At 38.4% G+C, this 21503-nt stretch overlaps 1 protein-coding gene across 1 annotated transcript in view; it reads right to left on the bottom strand.

Moving 5' to 3' along the window:
• Nucleotides 1-21503, bottom strand: part of LOC146381452 (poly(ADP-ribose) glycohydrolase) — a 28439-nt gene that overhangs the window by 6359 nt on the left and 577 nt on the right. The window contains exons 2-13 of the mRNA XM_084937489.1: nt 21376-21464; nt 20531-21279; nt 20134-20256; nt 13994-14080; nt 13662-13736; nt 9697-9789; nt 8964-9118; nt 6030-6109; nt 5884-5944; nt 5689-5764; nt 4424-4571; nt 703-781 (exon numbers count right to left, since the gene is read on the bottom strand). Of these exons, the coding sequence (XP_084793615.1) occupies nt 703-781; nt 4424-4571; nt 5689-5764; nt 5884-5944; nt 6030-6109; nt 8964-9118; nt 9697-9789; nt 13662-13736; nt 13994-14080; nt 20134-20256; nt 20531-21279; nt 21376-21464 (1815 nt within the window). The remainder of the gene's footprint in view (nt 1-702; nt 782-4423; nt 4572-5688; nt 5765-5883; nt 5945-6029; nt 6110-8963; nt 9119-9696; nt 9790-13661; nt 13737-13993; nt 14081-20133; nt 20257-20530; nt 21280-21375; nt 21465-21503) is intronic.

Below are 21503 nucleotides of genomic sequence, written 5' to 3'. Positions count from 1 at the left end.
AAGGACAAGGCAATCCATCCATTGTGAGATTTAAAGTTAAAGGAAAACGTATGTGTACTAAATATGGTAACCTTTCTAAATGGGATCTCAGAGTGGGGCCAGCTGGCCAGTGGAAACCTAGGTTGAGTTTTTGTGTGGCTTACATGCATTTCAAGGAAAGAATCTACCACTGCATGTTTCCTTCAGTAACTCCTTTAATAATTGCAGCTTAAATTCCATAGCTACCACATCACTATTTAATGAGAAATATATACATTTTTCTTTCAGATTCACAAAATTCTGTCTGGACTCTGAAAGTAATTAGTAATTGTGAATTTCTATGTATGTAGATGGCAACAGATTTGCAATATCTGCTGATTTATCAGAGTGAATGGCCATATTATCACAAACAGATTGCTTGTAACTGGCAACTTGGTCTCAGCCTGATAGAAAACTGATTCCATCTCATTTTGGTTTTATGGCTGTCTTGACATAACAACTATTTCAGAAGCAACAATTTCACAGGTTCATTGCACACGCTCGCAGTAATTTTGGTCATGCTACAGTTTGACTAGTGTGACTATTTTACAAGATATTTCAACTAGACCAAGGTGGTGAAAAAGACAAGCTAATCAATGTAAGGAGATCTAACAAAGTTACAACAGTTTTTATTTACTATTTTAAAATGTAAAAGGTCTTAAACCAAGTAAAATTACCAGATACCTTGGAGTTGTGTCCAAACGGCTGCCACCCCACTGGTAGGTCTGTGCATATCCTGTGTATTTACTGTACTGCTGTGTTCCTAATAACAAACAGGAACTTCAGGCACACTTAAGCAAGCAACATATAAACATATAAATCTCAATTTTATTTACACATACTTAGAATTAAAGATTATTTATCTTTCTCTTCATGATTCAAAACTAATATGTGGGTTAGTTTATTGTGTTAACATACAGAATAACAAATCTTTGATAGGTAAAAGCAATGACATTTAAAAACTCTGTTAGGGCTCCCACCTAAATGCTATCAGTAGTTGAAAACCCATGTTACTATACTTTAGTGTAACACAAACAACTGGCTCCTAAACACAGTTCAATGCTTAAAATCACAAGGAAAATTTATATTATTAAAACAACAGGACAGTCAATATAATTGGGCCACAGATTAACTTCCCATTCATTAACACTCATTAGTACCTAGCTGTTGAGAGCACTTGCAGAGATGCTTCATGCTGCAAGGTCAATAAACCAAGTGATTAGTAGAGATGCCTTGGTCAGCAGCTATTATTAGTAACACATGGGGGAATCTCTAGGGTGCACTCCACTTGACAGACACGTCATTAATAATTAACCAACCTCTATTTTTTTAAATAAGCAAAATGAGTAAGACAATGACGTATCTCATGTAGTTTAACAGCGCTAGAAAATAAATCTTCTACATGACTTATGTGCCCATACAAAGTTTTTTGAGCTTCAGTGCCATTGGCACATTTGAAATTAGAGATGCATACTTTGGGTCAAAAGGTCTGCAAAAGACTGACGTACATGCACAGGTACTTTTCAGTCACGCTGTTGATGGCAAACACATGTCAACTTGCACCCAGCACTATAACTGAATAAAAAACCCCATAAAGCTACTACTTAATAAATACTTTAGTGATGTTGATATCTAATCTAAAGATGGGATATTACAGCCGTTGTACTAGATGGTTTTGTGTGCATACACTATGCATACACCTGACCTTTACTGGTTTTCCAAATAAGATTTCTTTTCTCAAACATTTTTGCATTTGAATGGCACATTCTTCAGGAGCAAAACAGATTATGCTTTTGCTTTGTATTCAACCCATTTGCCATTTAAAAATTAATTCTAGTAAGAACTGAAGAGGATCGATCTTGGCCAGAAGAAGATGTGTCTGTTCCTTAGAAATTATTTATAAATGAACAGGTCATATTAAAAAACAGCAGGTGTAATTCACTGAAACCTGAAGGTCGTCCCATTCATGTGTAAATGCATCAAAACAAATTGTCTCACATTCTTGTGGAAGACCAGACAGTAGAAAGTCAGCAGTGTATCTCATTTGAACAAGTTTTACTTCTGCATTTGAACAAAAGAGGATAGCACATGGGTAAAATATAGCTTTAATTATGTTCAAATTGTAGATGCTGTAAAAAAAAAATACTGTGAAAAAATAAAAATGAAAAATCCCTATGACTCTGTCTCCTGCATGCACCGAGCATGAACCACATTTTCTGGTCAGCACCACCATTCATATGGTTCATATGAGTTCTCCTTGATACTATTTATACTTGTGACCGCCCCACTGGCAGCCAGATATCTAGCAATCAAGGAAAATTCAATTAGGATAAGGCACTTTTGCAAATTTCAGTGCAGGAGTACGATCCATTAGCTTCAGTACTGTATGCCAAAATGTATCACAAGGGAACATGATTTACCACGTGACCACATTGCAGCAAAGGCTTGGACTTTTACCGTGGAGGACAAGAGATACAGCCCGGGTTTAATAAAGATGATGGAATGGAAGAGTCCATTAGTAGAGCAGGTCTGAGTCAGGTCTTCCAGCTATAATTAATTCTGGGCCCAAGTAATAAAGTTAAGTGGCATAAGCAGAGACGCGGGAAAGGCGGCCAGCAAGAAGTCTCAAGGTGACTCTATGAGAGCAAGAGACTCTTATGCTGCAGTATGACTGGTGCCTCTAGGACCTCACTTCCTGTTCTTACCCAATGCACGTGCTATGTAAGGAGGACATTTAACATGATATAATATAATCCATGATGTTTGTTGTCCCTTAAGGGTATCGAAATGAGTTGTGGATTAACCAAAACATTGCAATCAATGCAAAACAACAAGCTGAAATAGGCAAAAACATAGTAGATATTTGGAGTACTTCATAGAGATTTTACTCAGCATGATTTCAAAAATGTGTAATATGTGGCCTGTGCAGACACCTGGATTAATTACAGCAGCTTATATGTTCTATCAGTTATACAAAATAAAATAACTGAAATAAATGGTGCATAAATAAGTCCGGTGGGGCCAAAGAGAGACAGATCTGACTAATTTTAATTGCAAATTACTGCAAATGCTTTTTTTCCTCGAATAGCGCCTGTGACACGGCTACCTTTAAGTATACATACGTATCGGTAACACACAAATTACGTTGCTTATGGTTTTTTTACGGAACAGTGCACAAACAACATTACAACGTCTCTTAACAACCGCTAAAAATATATACTGTATATATACTACTTATCAATTTTATTAGTCTACTGTTACCAGGCAAAATGTTTTTGGCCGCATGAAAAAAAAATGCATTAGCCGCACGTCAGTATAAGCCGCAGTGTTCACAGTGTGGGGAAAAAGTAGCGGCTTATGACCCGAAAACTACGGTAAATGGACTAAACTAACAGAATTTTAAATACTGTCTTTAATACTTGGATGAAAATAATTTTCTGTCAATGACTACCTGAAGTTAGAGCGCATGAACATCACCACATGCTGTTTCTTCCTTGAGATGGTCTGCCAAACCTTTGCCCTAACCTACTTAAGTTGATGATTGTTTCTGAGTTTCTCTGCATTCACTTTAAAGCTTTTAATAACTGAGTAGCACACTCTATTGAGCGGAGATTAGATGACTTGGCCACTGAAGAATATCAAATTTCTTTGCCCTGAAAACTGCTTTGGTTGCTTTAGCAGTATGCTTTGGGTCACTTGCACAGTGAAACCAATTAATCTATTTCTGTTTACTTCTATCAGAAGACACATCAACCATACTCACTAGTGTGACTTGGTTCCACTAGCGGCCTTTACTGTCACATTATATTTGAGAATTTGAGTAGGGTTTGTTTATTTTGTTAGTTTTTTTTGTTAGTTTGTATCTTGGTTGGTTGTCTAAAGTCTTCATCGAACACAATCAAGCCACAAAGCAGACAGGTGCCATCAGCCTCCTGCTGGGGCTCCCTAAGGGATGCTCTTGTTACTGGGTCTACTGGCCTGTTCCAGCCTTGTTTGTGGCAAACACTCCTTTCTGAGGTATTACTCAACAGAAAGCCCCAACAGCGCAATCACAACAGCATAGTCTGTCTCCAGAATTTACCGTGTGTACCCAATCAAAGAAAACAGGTGACAAGGACAGATACAGAAAACAGGACAATTGCCACAAACATCCTTTAGCCCCATGCTGAGTCAGAAAGCTGTAAACTGAAGCTGTGCAATGTGTTCTCCATGCTGGGTTTGACTAGAAATCAATGCAATTTTTCTACTGTCAAATTCGAAAAAGCAAAGTAGAAGAAAAGTAGAAGAATGAGACTATGGCGTTATTGATTTGATCGGAATCATATGATTAAATTGTGAATCATTGAATAGGATTCCTTTAGTAACAACTACTGTTTAACAAGGTTAAAGAGTGTTTGTCACTTACCTGTGATAATCAGACATTCATTATGATCCAGTGCTTCAGTGAAGAGACGAGAAACAATTAGCTCGGGGTTAATAAGGAAACGTATTTCCTCTTGAACCAGACCAGACCCGGTGACACCTCCTCCCACAAACCGATTAGCAAAATCCACCTGCAAATCAAGACAGATGGTTGATGATGAAGGAAAGATTATGAAACATTATTAATACTCTTGCAGCATCTATTGTTTTGTCACATGTGAAAGTGTTAGAAAATAAAAAGAAAATATCTAAGTGCTAACATTCTGTCTGACGTTAAAATGGACAGCTTTGGAAACAGGAAGAAAGCACCTCATGAAATGGTCTTTGCCCTTTTTATTCAGTTTGTGACAGAATCCCTGACAAGCTGATTGGAAAGGTGCCCTAAGGTGCTGGCATTACTCAGAGATCTGTCCTCCATGCCAAAATAAACTCTTCCCAGGAGAGGCATTTAGGTATGAGGCTGCCAGTAGCAAATTTCAAATGAAGAGAGCAGTCCTACAGGTGAAAATAAACATATTTCTCCAGTCACAAATACTGCTATTTCAGTCTGTTTGTGATTCAGAACAAACGTTCATCTCATTGATTCAGCTCAGAGAGACGTGAATTGATTGTTTTAGTCAGAAAGCACCCATGTGGAACATATAATCTTACAATTTCATCTCTGACAGTTGCTCATTGGCCTGTAGACAGACCAGACCAAACCCCTCACAACCCCAGGAAGAAGCTGCAAAGGGATGAGCAGCAGTTTGAGAGCAGATCTCCCTAAACTGGTCACTCATCTCTGGGACAGCGAGCCAGCCTCCAAAGTCTGCTTTGACAGGCTGTCAGCACCTCACCACAGCCCCCACCCCAACAGAGCATCCATCAATCCAAGTTGCAGTGTGCCCCGGAGCTGGTCATGTGTGCACATCAACTGTCAGTTTGTGGCAACTGGAGGCAAACAAAAGGTGAAAGCCAGAGCAGGCCATCCTGACAGTATACAGGAAGTATCGTCGACGCAGAGAGCACAAGAGGCTCAGAGGCCTCGACCCCAGTCCCAGCGCAAACTCCCTCCGACACATCAAATGCTCCCTCAAAGGCCTTTTCAGCAGTAGTAAGCATTCTGGGTGGAAGACTCTAGAACGAGGCGGCTCAGTAAAGGGAAAGAGGATGGGAACCAAGCACACTCAAACAAACAGCTCGTTTGGGCAAAGATTCAATGGGTTCAAGTCTCTCCAACTCGTGCATTCCTCGCATACTCTCTCTTACCTGAAGCATTCCATAACCATCATTTTCAATGGTTCCTTCACAGGTGATGTGGAGCTTCGTGAGTGGAGTCTGTGAGCTGAAACAGTTTCCAGTTTTTAATCAACATCAAGAACATGTGAACATGTATCCATGCTTGTTTCCAAACAGCCCAATGAATACATCATATAATATTATTTTGACATCATATTATTATACCTTTTCCAATTTGGTGGCTTATTCAGACTTTTTCGGGTGAATGTTACAAGACCTGTAGGCACTGCAAAAAACAAGGTAAATGTTTTATCTGGCAAGACAATTATGTGGCAGTAAATTTTTAACATGAAGAAAATGTGACCACTCACTTTTCTCAGTAACACTTTTAAAATAGCACATAAGGGTTTTCAGCTTTTCAGTCTTCTTTGCAGAGGACCCCTCAAAAAGCCTGCAGATGAGAACAAATCATGGATTTAATTACATAACTGTTGATATTGTACATCCTGTTTTTTAAACAAAAATTAAAAGCTTACTTCTTAAGAAAGTTGGTTTAACACAGCATCCCAACCAAATGCCCAACCCTCACAATCAAAATGCCACAGCTAGGACCAGGAAAAATTGAGACACAGGATGTCCACTTTAGCCATGTGAGTTCAGTCATGCTTTAACGTTTGATATGAATTAGTTCACCTCTCACTCAGTTTCCTTTTCAGTCAGTAGCCGGTTATGTAGGAGCTCCTTCGCTGTTTCGACAACGGAGTTGCCCCAGGCTTGCCATCACAGAGCAATACTCATGTGCCACTTCACAGCACTCACACAAAAAGGGAGAGAGAGAGGGAAACAGGCCTCCCTCTTTGGGGATACATTAAGAAGCCCCGTGTCCCTTTTAAGCAACAGAGTCCTCAGGAGGCAAAAAGGCAATCCCCCTGGAATATAGCACACATACACACAAAGCTGCTAACAGCGAGGCACAGTGGATGGGTTTGAATACACTTTGAGCATTAAGCCCACCATCTCCCACTCAAGCACACTCTAAAAAACCCTGCAGCTCACCCCACATGCCACAATATAAAGAGAGAAATTCCAAGTGAAGGAAATGAAATAATGACAAAAGCTCAGTGCACTGAGAGCCCTTTAGGGGATGGGAAACTCATTCATTGAAGTCAGTCCCAGCACTCATTTCTCTTTGTCAGTGTGGACTCGAGAAACAATCATGCCTCATGTAGTCCCCGGGGAAAATGTCTTAGACATAAGGTAGCTACTACATAAGGCAGCCTTTTAGTAACAGATCCCCATACAGTCTTTAGGGAATACGGTATTAATATATAATTATATAACATCAATTTACCTCCAACAGATGTACAGAAGGTATGATGCAACTCAATAAAAGGGTGTATATAGCTATATTTAGTATAACTGCTGGGTTTCTAATAAACTTAGCTGCACTCTGCGGTAAAATAATAGATACAGTTTCAGGAAGAACATGTTGAATGGCAGAGTCACTGCTGAAAAAAACCCCCAAAGATAATAGTGTTTATAGTCACTTTTATCTCAATGCAAATAAGAAGACTGCTTTGAGTTAAAAAAAAAATAAAAATTAAATTCACAGATAATGAGTGTTTGTTTTTCCTTTAGTAACCCTCTGGGTATTCCTGTGAAATAAAAATGTATTAAGGATTTTGAATAATGAAATAAACTTAATTTTCTGTCTCATACCACATAGGATATTTAGGACACTTTTGCGCAGGAAGACAGGGGGACGATGCTGCAGTTTCTTTGAAATTACAGCACAACCACAACATAAATGAAATTCAGATGCCAGTGAACTCCTTTACTGCCTTTTGCAAAATAGCCAACGGCCTTCTCTATTGTCACAAGCAGCCATCTGAGTCAATGTTAATCTAATTTCCTCTTCCATTTAGGTAATTACAATGTGATGCCAACAGAGATGACTCTGCAGTGAACTGCAGACTCATTTACATTACACCGCCCACACAATCTCCACAGTGAAACTTTGCAGAATTAAGAAAACACCCTAATGTTTGTCGCATGCAGTGTTTTTGAATGGAATGCACTTGTTTTTACATTCTCATACTGGAGAAACGCTCAAGTGCAAGAGAAAGCAAACAGTAGCATCGTTCAAATTCGATGAATAAATGTAAATTTATGTTCAACAGAAAGCACCAGCACCAGATAGTTCAGAAAAACACTCCCTTTAGGGTTGGCTCTAGCACATTTCTGTTCAACCTGTCATTTAGGTCATAGTTTGTCACTTAATCTTTGCAAGATTATTATAGTTAACTAAAACTAAAGTAAAAACTAAAAGCGGGTGTGTAAAAATTTACATAACAAAAATAAAAATAGAAACTAGACCTAATTAGAATTAATTGAATAACTTTAATGATTTTCTTAACTTAGAAAACTTAAAAAAAAAATGCAGGGAACATCCATATTTCTAGTATTTGTTGTTTGGTAAAATTGTATTAACAAAGTGCCTGATGAGGCACTGGTGGGCGTGTTTATTGAGACTCTGGAAGTTGTGTTTTTATTCTCATAGCTGTACCAATTTCCTAAATCTTTCCTCTGACAAATCACCTTCAAATAATAATAATCAAAAAGAGAAAAAATTAACAAGGAAACCCAAATTAAATATTTTCAAACAGCAAAAACTAAACTGAAACAAGAAAATCTACTCTGGACTCTAACTGAACTAGACTGCATTAAAAACAAAAAAGAAAAAGGAAATGAAAGTTAAAATCAAAATGCAAAGAAAATGCAAAACTATATAATATCTCTAAATTCTTGAATTGTGCTCACATACATTTTACTGATGAATTCCCATGATGCTTTAACATCTATCGCCGAAGCAAATTTTCATGAACAAACATTTCCTGAAACATCTGTGTTCACTGAGTAGAAAAAATCCATGTGAAAATGCGCCAATATCTATCTTCTTCTATGTATGAAAAAAGTTCAATGATAGGCTTGATGGATGATTTGCATTTACCAGGAGCTTGCTGCGTGGCTCCATTAGCGAACACTGATACTCCTATGTTCAAAATGTTTTACTACAGGATTCCCTTTTTGCACATCCTGGGCCCTGGTTTCCCTCAAGCCGTGCTTCATACTTTCCAAGTGAAGACCTACATTGATAATCCTGACATAGAACCGCATTATGTCATGTGACAATAAGGAAAGCATGCATAGTGAATAAAGTTAGTTGTCCCGAATGCATACTTTACCGAACAACATCATGTTACGTTTAGCACCATGAGTCAAAGAGTAGTACATCACCAGATTACCTGAAAAAGTTAATGTCTGGGTAGTTGGAGTACTCGGTCTTTCTAGAGTTCCGTCGGGGGAAGGTGCAGAAGAAGGCGTTGGCGAGCAGACATGCCACCTGCTCCTGAGACATGGTGATGGAGTGGTTCATGCTTGCCTTGAGGAGGGGTATTGGCTAGAAGAGGAAAATAGGTACAACCGAGGAAGGTCAAAATAATTTGTTCTGTCAATGTATTGAATTAGACGCTGAAAAAATCGTAATAATCTTGCACCATTATGTGCTTCCTAAATCAACCTTTAATTTAAATCAAACTCCATACACCCTCATGCCTGGGAGATTTACAGTTATGATTTTATAAATAAATTTGTATAAGCAAGGAAGAACAATGCGGAGTTTGCTACATGAATAATGTTCCATCACAAATCTGTTTGGCTAATGTGCCTACTTGTGAGGGACCGTTTGAGTTTTTAAATGAATCACAGTAGAAATAAAATCAATGCAGTGAAGTAATATTTAACAAGATGATAGGCTGCTTGGTCAAATTAGGGCATGAATTTTTTTCCTACTGCAAAAACACACTAACTACACGATGTAAGATCCAGATGATCAAAACATCTCATCTTATGTGTTTTGAACTCATAATTTTTACTATGATTTTACAGGATTATATGACTTTTCTGATCAATGTGCTGCAGTGATCTATAATGTTAAAGACCAGTATGTCGGTCTCCATTGGTTAGCAACGGATTTACCTTGGTACAGAGCTCAGATGCTCTCAGCGCTAATTGCACCATGTCTGGCAGCAGGGACTCAAACAGATGTTCAGCAGCATCAGGCTCCAGGACCTTGGAGAGAACCAGAGATCTGTTTATATTTGTTGCTTTGCCACAAATATCAGCTGTGACATTATTAGCTGTTTCGGCTGATTAGTTTGAGACAGACAGAGAAAATTACGAGCTATGATCCATATCAAAATTTTTAGGGTGAAACAAATACTGTTAAAATATCTGCACTATAGAAAATCAATGGGGATTCCAATCCACAATATGCAGATGTAAAACATCTATGGGAGCTCAATAACTATTACAGCTGACTGTTCTCTTCTTATACTGAATATTAAAAAGGGAATGTGAAAGATGTGGTGACATATTATAAAAAGACATCAAATCTTAGTGGGACAGTTCATCTATGTTAATAATAATATCACCCCATAGTAGCATATCCTCCATGACTACACCACATTTATGAATCGTATAGATAACAGACATTATATACTCCTTTTTACATCCATATTGGCTACAAAATGTCAGAATGATCAATAACAGAGCAATTTCATCAAGGTTACACTTGCATGCCAACTGATTAAACAGTCTTCCTGGAAGAAATGCAAATGACCAAGTGTCTGAAATAGAAAGGACAGTGTGTTCCCAGGACAAGAAGCCTTGACTGTTGATTTAGCCTTGGACATTTATATTATGGCGAAAGAAGCCTGACTAAACAGTGTTGTAAGTAATGACCTAGCTGACATTGTAAACTGCTCCTACAGGCATTATAAATTAAGGCAGCTGACGGAGAAGACAGTAGAAATAGCTGAGGCAGTATAAGCTGAACTCTTTAAATCAGAAGAAGACGTGCATCAAATCAGCTATACTAACTCTCTGTATGACCTCATACTGCTCTGTACATCGCACCGAAATGACAAAGCAATCAACCAAGACGTGGGGGTGTAAGCAGCAAGAAACCAGAGGTTTTCCCAACAGGTCTACAAATTAAAGCAATCTGCTTAACCAAGTCCACAGACATGAGACCATGTAAAAGTAAAACACACATGCTCCTAACTGTAAATACAGCACTGACTGGGCGGATGAAAGAGAACAAAACTGATGCTTTCTGTCAACAGCTGTTCACTTATTCATAAGGAATCCATCCTCAGATGAATATTCAATGAAACTGCCTGGCCCGTCACTCCATGCTATTCAATCCCTCCTTTTCTCTGACACTCAAATCATACAATGTGGCAAGGAGCACGGGAGAAGTCAGGAGGTGAAAAGCTTCGTGCATTATTCTACGCTGTTTGCTTTTCCACACAATTGGAAGTAAAACGAACGCTTTTATTTTTAATTAAATGTCAACAAATACTAAACTCTACTTGCTCTCTTGGATCATTTACACACATGAAGACTATTGGCTTATTCCAGGGTTAATTCTGGGGTCAACTGGGAGAATTACCCTTTAGTAGAAATTAGTTCCACTGAAACTATAAAAAGCAGAAGACTAACAGTTATTTAAATTTATTGTGTCATTTGTGCATTTAAAAAACAAGCAATCTTATTTTTTCTGTTTATTATAGAATTATCATTCAATAAAATATTGTATCTAAAAGAGCTTATTGGATTAATATAAGAAACTGTTTTTCCATTATTAGAATAACTGGAATAACTGTCTTTTAATTCTTTATTTTTTATTCACTTGGCATCTCCTGTATTTGTAATAATGTCTACTGTGGCTAACTTTATTGTGTTTAAGGGGCAATTCTGAAAAAATGCATCAGAACAAAAAGAGCAAAAATGTCTCTAAAGAAAATAATATTTTTGCTTTGAAAATAAAAAAGCTGGTCATGACTGCTTCGTTACTGTGTCACAGTAAAAACATTGACTCTGCCACAGCTCAGCTGTTTTCTGTGCAGGAATGCACTTAGGTTAACAAAGTTACTGTAAGATCACAATAAATCAGATGATTTGTGCTAGTGTTTCATGAAAACAAATGAAAGAAGCTGATGCTTTACATTTGTTCTGAAAACAGATTTCAAGAGCTGCATGCGAGTTTGTGATGCTGATGGAGCTAGAGCTGAGCTCTAACAAACAGTGATTTCGTTATCGGGAGGTGGAGCTCGGCTCTGGTGGCCTCAGCCCTTTAATATATTATAAAAATCACAGATTTGTAACACATGAAAGTTCTGAGTAAATTCTATATGGCACGAAAGTAAAAGAGTTAAGTACGGTGCCCATCAGTGACACTTACGTCACTAGTTATCAGCTGGTATCAAACATAATCCTCAATTATACCAATTTTTGTTTTTACAATTTAGCAGTCAAATGTGCACACAAGCAGATGTTTGATGTCTCTATCTACACTTTACAAGGGGCCTCATCTAAAATGTAACTTTATATGAAATGTTCATTGGTAGTTGGTATTTTTTTGTATGATATAAGACAACTTTGTCATTCAAATTGACAAATGACACAATCCAAAGCCAGCTGAAACAATAATACTTAGCCTATGGCTAAAGCTTCTCAGCCTTAACATGTTGAAAATTTGCTAACAGAATTCCCTTTATAACATAAATTATATCATACATATGCCATACAATTTATTTAACATCATAAGGCTGGAATAAATCAGTTTCCGAGAATGTAAACTCAACCACTTTCATTTCTGACAAGTTACTAAATGTGACCTTTTGACTAAAGACCAAATATTTTCTCTTGACTCCCATTTTGCCTGTAAAGGGCTGCAGGATTCTGTCCCACTGTTAAATCCATTATTGCTCAGCAAAATAACAGAAACCCATTTGGTATAATGACATTGATGAAAAAAGGTTTACGTGTCCTTTTTCATGCGGTATAAGAGATATCGGTGAAACATATAGCTGATGCCATGTAGTACATGGTGATGTAGCAATACTTCACCGTGAAAAAAAAAAGAGTATTTCTTACTCTTACAGGCTCAGTGCTACTTATATTAAACATAAAAACACAGATATCGCTTCAAGTGGAATATTCGCATCCCCTTCATGAGGCAGATTGTAGTACAGTCCTCTGTGATTCTCTACACAGAATGACACAGAGCACATTAAGACAGATGATGGATGGGCTCCAAACAAGGCCGGAGAAGACGCTGACAACTCTGAGCAAAGACCTGTGAACCAACAGTGCTCTGGAAATTATGATGCAACTCAGGCTCATCTTTGTTTGTGCTTTTACTTAGCTTGGGACAGTACCAAAAAAATCATGTAAACAACATCTTAAAACCTGTGAAATTCTCTATAATTATGAGCAATGTTTTCACTCTCATGTCTGTAATGCTGGAAAAGGAAAGTTTGAAAAAGGGCAAAACAAATCAAATGTTTTCAAGGGGAATCTATCAAAACTTGATTTACTTACATTAGTAAGAGAACTTTAGAATAATTTAGAATGACCTTATATTCTCCTTTAAAACAATTATCTTAAGTTTTTATAAGGTACAATTGTATCATTTTAATATCCATTTAATGAAGTCCAGGTGTGGATGGCAAGGATTTAACCAGACAAATCTCTCTTAGTATCAATAACCTCAAACAAGTTGTGTCTGTAATGTCTTCATAGTATTTGCAATTACGGAGCTGCAAATTTGGTTATTAGTCTTATCTACTGATACTGATTCATACTGCTTTTTAATAGTGTTTTTATAGCAGAATAATTAACAGATGAACACGGTGCTTTCTGCTGGCAATTAAGCATCGTGATTGGACAGTTAATACTTAGCTACTTAATACTTTATTATACTACAGTTAATCCTTTGACATCTTTAAGATGTGCTTGTGTGTGATTACAGACCTCTATGTCAGTATTAATTCGATGACAGCTCCAAACAAAAGATGCTTAATTCACTATATTTTCAATGCGATTAAAAAATCAACAATTATTAATCATCACACTCTGATAGCTATGCTGTTTACCTTTGTGCAATACAAATGAAGCGCTGTGAAGTCCCATTTCTTGGCATGTGATGCACTGTACTTCAACATTGCATTCTGTAACATCACAAAAATAAACATATAAGATTGATAATCAAAATTAATCTTAAACATCACTTCAAGTCACAATTACTCCATATGTATGCATACCTGCATTTTTAAAGTGTCAGCTTACTTAAATTCTGTGACAGTATGCTTTTTGGTTTCTGGGTTAATCATGCCATCTTATGGTAGAGTCTGGTAACAACAACTGAGACATACTAGAGGAGACATACTATGTCTTGCCAATGAAGGGACAAAGATATACAACGTACCTTCAGCTCATGTGGATTTGTAAATGTCTTGTTTAAAGTTTCCTTGATCAGCTCCCACCGACTTTTATTCTGCAGTTCTTGTGTTTCCTGTGGAAGTATACATTTCAGGTCTGAGATTTTGTATGCATAAACAATAATACTGTGTTGTTTTGTTGTACTTCATGACTTCAGAGATGTGAGGAATCTTTACAGCTATTGTTGAAGGAATAACCCCAGCCTGGATGAATAAGCACCATATGCTTTGCTATTTTTTGACATCTTGCCAGCTATAATGTTGCAAACTTAGAACTGTTCTAACTATTGCAACTAACAAGCAGGAGTTAAAGTGAGCTGGCAGGATCCGGAGCAGCATTAATGAGTTAGTGAACCACATTTTAGAGTCCATTGAATTCACAAAAATATCAAAGGAGTTGATTTTTTTTTCTGTGTTGCAGCCTGGTGCTGCTTACCTCTGATATCAGCGAGAAATTAACGCCACCCCATGGTCCCATCTGCACACTGCACACATTGTTTTTTTTACTTCTCATTCCTGTCATGTGTTCATGTCATTAAAGCAAGTAAAGTTGCAGTTTTTGGACTTAGCAATTCATGAGCAACCATAAACAGAGTTTAACCTCCTAGGACCTGGCGTCCACAAATGTGGACATCACATTTTGGGTTGTCTAGACCAAAATACTGCATTTTGCTCTACAAGGGCCTGATATTCACTTACGAGGACATCATACTGCCACTGTTCTATTGAAATTTTAAACAAATATGCTCATATCTGGATCTCATTTTTCTCAGAAACAAAAATTAGGTAAAAAAAAAAAATCTGGTAATTCTTTGTTTTTACATTTATCAGGTGCCAATTTCAATTCAATTCAATTCAATTTTATTTATATAGCGCCAAATCACAACAAAAGTCGCCTCAAGGCGCTTCATAGATACAGAGAAAAACCCAACAATCATATGACCCCCTATGAGCAAGCACTTTGGCGACAGTGGGAAGGAAAAACTCCCTTTTAACAGGAAGAAACCTCCGGCAGAACCAGGCTCAGGGAGGGGCGGCCATCTGCTGCGACCGGTTGGGGTGAGAGAAGGAAGACAGGATAAAAGACATGCTGTGGAAGAGAGACAGAGGTTAATAACAGATATGATTCAATGCAGAGAGGTCTATTAATACATAGTGAGTGAGAAAGGTGACTGGAAAGGAAAAACTCAATGCATCTTGGGAATCCCCCGGCAGCCTACGTCTATTGCAGCATAACTAAGGGAGGATTCAGGGTCACCTGGTCCAGCCCTAACTATATGCTTTAGCAAAAAGGAAAGTTTTAAGCCTAATCTTGAAAGTAGAGATAGTTTCTGTCTCCCGAATCCAAACTGGAAGCTGGTTCCACAGAAGAGGGGCCTGAAAACTGAAGGCTCTGCCTCCCATTCTACTTTTAAATACTCTAGGAACAACAAGTAGGCCTGCAGAGCGAGAGCGAAGTGCTCTAATAGGGTGATATGGTACTACAAGGTCATTAAGATAAGATGGGGCCTGATTATTTAAGACCTTGTATGTGAGGAGCAGGATTTTGAATTCAATTCTGGATTTAACAGGAAGCCAATGAAGGGAAGCCAAAACAGGAGAAATATGCTCTCTCCTTCTAGTCCCTGTCAGTACTCTTGCTGCAGCATTTTGGATTAGCTGAAGGCTTTTCAGTGAGTTTTTTGGACATCCTGATAATAATGAATTACAGTAGTCCAGCCTGGAAGTAATAAATGCATGAACTAGTTTTTCAGCGTCACTCTGAGACAGGATATTTCTAATTTTAGAGATGTTGCGCAAATGGAAGAAAGCAGTCTTACATATTTGTTTAATATGTGCGTTGAAGGACATGTCCTGGTCAAAAATGACTCCAAGGTTCCTCACAGCGTTACTGGAGGCCAAGGTAATGCCATCCAGAGTATGAATCTGGTTAGATACCATATTTCTAAGATTTTCAGGGCCGAGTACAATAACCTCAGTTTTATCTGAATTAAGAAGCAGAAAGTTAGCGGCCATCCAGGTCTTTATGTCTTTAAGACATTCCTGCAGTTTAACTAATTGGTGTGTGTTATCTGGCTTCATGGACAGATAGAGCTGGGTGTCATCTGCATAGCAGTGAAAATGTATGCTATGTCTTCTAATGATGCTGCCTAAGGGAAGCATGTATAATGTAAACAGAATTGGTCCTAGCACTGAACCCTGTGGAACTCCATAATTGACCTCAGTGTGTGAAGAGGACTCTCCATTTACATGCACAAATTGGAGTCTATTAGATAGATATGATACAAACCACTGCAGTGCAGTACCTGTAATACCTACAGCATGTTCTAATCGCTCTAATAGGATATTATGGTCGACAGTATCGAACGCTGCACTGAGGTCTAGCAGGACAAGCACAGAGATGAGTCCACTGTCAGAGGCCATAAGAAGATCATTTGTAACCTTCACTAAAGCTGTTTCTGTGCTGTGATGAGCTCTGAAACCTGACTGAAACTCTTCAAATAAACCATTCCTCTGCAGATGATCTGTTAGCTGTTTGACAACTACTCTTTCAAGGATTTTTGATATGAAAGGAAGGTTGGAGATTGGCCTATAATTAGCTAAGACTGCTGGGTCTAGAGATGGCTTTTTGAGTAAAGGTTTAACCACAGCCAGCTTGAAGGCCTGTGGTACATAGCCGATTATTAGAGATAGGTTGATCATATTTAAGATCGAAGAATTAATCAATGGCAGGACTTCTTTGAGCAGTTTTGTAGGAATGGGGTCTAAAAGACACGTTGATGGTTTGGAGGAAGTAATTATTGAAGTTAACTCAGAAAGATCAATTGGAGAAAAAGAGTCTAACTTAACATCAATGGTACTAAGAGTAGCTGTAGATAATATTACATCTGTGGGATGATTACTGGTAATTTTTTCTCTAATGATAAAAATTTTATTTGTGAAGAAGTTCATGAAGTCATTACTAGTTAACGTTAAAGGGATGGTTGGCTCAACAGAGCTCTGACTCTTTGTCAGCCTGGCTACAGTGCTGAAGAGAAACCTGGGGTTGTTCTTATTTTCTTCAATCAGTGATGAATAGTAAGATGTTCTGGCTTTGCGGAGGGCTTTCTTATAAAGCAGCAAACTATTTCTCCAGGCTAAATGATGATCCTCTAAATTTGTGACACGCCATTTCCTCTCCAGATTACGAGTCATCTGCTTTAGGGTACGTGTTTGAGAATTATACCACGGAGTCAGGTACTTCTGATTAGAGACCTTAGTTTTCACTGGAGCTACAGTATCCAGAGTCGTACGTAGTGAGGAGGTGAAATTATTAACAAGATAATCGACCTCTGTTGGGGTAGCGTTCAGATAGCTGCTCTGCTCTGTGTTGGTACAGGGCATTGAAGATGATAACAGTGGGTGGATTATATTCTTAAACTTAGTTACAGCGCTTTCAGAAAGACATCTACTTTGATAAAATCTACTCTCCACTGCTGTGTAATCAATTATTGTAAATGTAAATGTTATCAGGAAATGATCAGACAGGAGAGGGTTTTCAGGAAACACTGTTAAATGTTCAGTTTCTATGCCATATGTTAAAACAAGATCTAGAGTGTGATTAAAGTGGTGGGTGGGTTCTTTTACATTTTGAGAGAAGCCAATTGAGTCTAATAACAGACTAAATGCCATGTTGAGGCTGTCATTTTTAGCATCTACATGGATGTTAAAATCACCCACAATAATTATTTTATTTGAGCTCAGAACTAAATTAGATATAAAGTCTGAGAAATCAGACAGAAACTCTGTGTAAGGCCCAGGTGGACGATAGATGATAACAAGTAAGACTGGTTTCTGAGTTTCACAGCTGGGGTGGACAATGTTAAGCATCAGGCTTTCAAATGAATTAAAAGTCTGTCTTGGTCTTTCATTAATTAATAGGCTGGTGTGAAAAATTGCTGCCACACCGCCCCCTCGGCCTGTGCTTCGAGGTTTCTGGTAGTTAGAATGACTCGGGGGTGTTGATTCATTTAAACTAACATAATCATCCTGCTGCAACCAGGTTTCTGTAAGGCAGAGTAAATCAATTTGTTGATCAATTATTAAGTCATGTACTAACAGAGACTTGGAGGAGAGAGACCTAATATTTAATAATCCACATTTCACTGTTTTACTCTTTGGTTCAGATGTGGATACTGTATTGTTCTTTCTTTTTGATTGTTTATGTTTAAGTTGTTTGTTGCTGGTTTTTAGTTTGTTTTTTGTCTTTTTGGAAGCTGACACAGTCTCTATGGAGATGGGTTTTTGGGGGGGTAGCAGGAGGAGAGAAGCTGCAGAGAGGCGTGTAAGACTGCAACTCTGCTTCCTGGTCCCAACTCTGGATAGTCATATTTTGGGGGGTTTAATAAATTTGTCCATATTTCTAGAAATGAGAGCTGCTCCATCCAAAGTGGGATGGATGCCGTCTCTCCTAACAAGACCAGGTTTCCTCCAGAAGGTTTGCCAATTATCTATGAAGCCCACATCGTTTCTGGGACACCACTCAGACAGCCAGCAATTTAAGGAGAACATGCGGCTAAACATGTCACTCCTGGTCTGATTGGGGAGGGGACCAGAGAAAACTACAGAGTCCGACATTGTTTTAGCAAAGTTGCACATCGATTCAATATTGATTTTAGTGACCTCCGATTGGCGTAACCGGGTGTCATTACTGCCGACGTGAATTATGATTTTACTGAATTTACGTTTACCCTTAGCCAGCAGTTTTAAATTTCCTTCAATGTCGCCTGCTCTGGCCCCTGGAAGACAATTGACTATGGTTGCCGGTGTCTCTAGCTTCACATGTCTGAGAACAGAATCACCAATTACCAGAGTTTGACCCCCGGCGGGTGTGTCACCGAGTGGGGAAAAACGGTTAGACACATGAACGGGTTGGTGGTGTACCTGGGGCTTCTGTTTAGGACTATGCTTCCTCCTCACCGTGACCCAGCCGCCCTCTTTCCCCAGCTGCTTGGGGTCTGCCGGGGAACAGCTAGCGGGGCCTACGCTATCTTCGGCTGCACCAGCTACAGGGGCCTGGCTAGCTACGGGTGAATGAAGGGTGCGAAGCCGAGTCTCCAATTCAGTAATCCTGGCCTCCAGAGCTGCAAATATGCTACATTTGTTACAGATATCATTACTGCTAAAGGAGGCCGAGGAGTAACTAAACATCTGACACAATGAGCAAGAAAGTGCAGGAGGGACAGGTGAAGTAGCCATGGTGCTAACGAGTCGGCTACGAGCTAAGCTAAGCTAGCGAAACAGTACAGAGACAGTGAGTGAATACTTTGGCTATAAATTAGGTAGTGAGTACACAGAAAGTGTGCTTCGGATGAAGCACGTGAAGATTATACTATGAAAGAAGAATGTATTTAAAAGTTGTTAATTAAATTGCTAAGCAAATAAGCTACTCAGAAACACCACTGTGTTTGAGCAGGAACAGGAAGTGATACTCTACCGCAGAGCGAGCGAACACCAAGTGACAGCGCCACCAATCAGCCCAAATATCAGAGAGAAATTAAAAATGCATGCAATGGAAGAGTTCAGGTCTTAGGAGGTTAAGATGCCTCATTTTTAAATGCAGCTCAACAAATATCAGCAAACATACAAACTCCCTCTGTGCAGTTTGTATCACAACCTGCATCAATTGCTCTATTTCCCTAGAAGAAGAAAAATCTTAAAGTGTGACAGCTTTACTCTCTGAAATCAAGAAAGAGGCATGAAAGAGAGGACAGGAGAGAAAGATAATATTGAGGTCAAAGGTAAGGCCTAAGCACGTGACATTTGATGAACAGTAAATTTAAAGGTTATGCATTAAATTTTAATTAATGCAAGATTTTTTTAAAATCACAAAGTACATTGATACATGAAGTGTTCCTGACGTTGTTTATTATTAATAAAAGTTTTTGATTTAATATAAAGAAATCTTTAAAAACTAACTGAATTATGATACCTTTATCATGTATGTGTATCATGTGACTGCACTGATTACATAACCCACAACTTAAACAACTTAAGTAGAACTTGCGAATTTATGCCCTTAACCTGTAACTTCATGTGCATTTCTTAATTCACATCGAAAATAAGTTTTAAACACTTGAGCCTTTACCTCATCTTCTATAGGAAATAAGTTCCTGCTGGAACAAGGCATCTTGACATGTGCATCATCCCAGGCATCCTGAAATCTAGTGGGATATGGAACAGGAACTTTATCCTTTTGAAGAAGATCTGTCTGTTAATGGGAATCAAAATAAATGACATTAGTATGGACATTCCACGTGCACAAACCAAACAGTCTTATGATTAATAATACAAGTATGTCTATTCTATATATTCAGGATAAACACTGAGATGAAATCACAACAAAATCTCTTAAAGTCACATGTGAATTTCAATTTCAATTAATATTAAATTCTTGAATTGTTAGGTTTAACATTAACTTCTTGAATTGTTAGGTATATTACTATATCTGTGCTGTGATCTGAATAGAAGAGAACTGATCAAACCCTAATCATCACGGTGTGATGGCCAGGAACATTCTTCAGTGGAGGAAGTGGTTCACCACATTCTGGCATCCTCTTTAGCTCACTTATTGGTGTCCCGAGCCAACTGACTTCAGAAGGGTTAGTTTCCTTTTCTCTATCTTGTTTCTCTGGAGACTTTTCTGACCTGCGTCGTTTCCCAGGAAAACCTGGTGATGACACCCCCGAAAAGAAGTCTGTAATTTTAGAATTGAGTTTGACTGAACCATCGGAGGTTGCTGGGCATGTGTCCATTTTTGTTGTTTCTAAATCATCATCACTTTGAAGCAATGTTGGTGTAAGATCACTCCCTGCAGAATCTTTGGCAGCTGGTGATACAGGAGGATCTTGATCTAAGTCTGTTGGAGTTAATGGCTGGGTTTCTTCATCTGTGTCAGTGACAAAAAGTATTTCAGCTTCTTTGGACTCTAAAGACTGAGCTGAGGTGCTTTGAAAACCATCATCATCCATCATTTCTTCATCATTTTGGGTTTGGCACACATCTCCTGTACTCGAGGTTTCCATTGGCTTGATCAACCATCTTTCAAGAGTATTTCTGAACTTTTGTTGCTGTGTTGGACCAATTCTTTGAAGGCGACCTTTCATTTTGACACCTCTTAAGTCACCTGCTCCACTTGTTTTTGGCCTTATTACCACCTTTCTCTCGGTTTTATTGTCCATTCTTTCTTGATCTGAAGTCGCAGCACCGACGCTCTGACTACTCGAAAGTGAGCCTGACAAATAAAACACAGAATTTTTATTTTACAAAGGGGGGATACTGCAATGTAGTAATATGCTCTCCAGGGGGGAAAATATTTTTAGACAAATACCTCCACGAGAAGATGAAGAAGACAATGGAGCACTTGTTTCCACCTTTAGTCGTTTTGCTAAAGGTTCTAAGTCTGTCAGTGCAGTCATTCTACAAAAGAATAGAACAACACATAAAACATGTCCGTGC

The sequence above is a fragment of the Perissodus microlepis genome, chromosome 8, assembly GCF_051167445.1.
Source record: "Perissodus microlepis isolate ML-2025 ecotype Zambia chromosome 8, ASM5116744v1, whole genome shotgun sequence".
Classification (NCBI taxonomy): Eukaryota; Metazoa; Chordata; class Actinopteri; order Cichliformes; family Cichlidae; genus Perissodus; species Perissodus microlepis.
The sequence above is the reverse complement of the archived record's forward strand: the minus strand, read 5'-3'. Positions and strand labels throughout refer to the sequence as shown.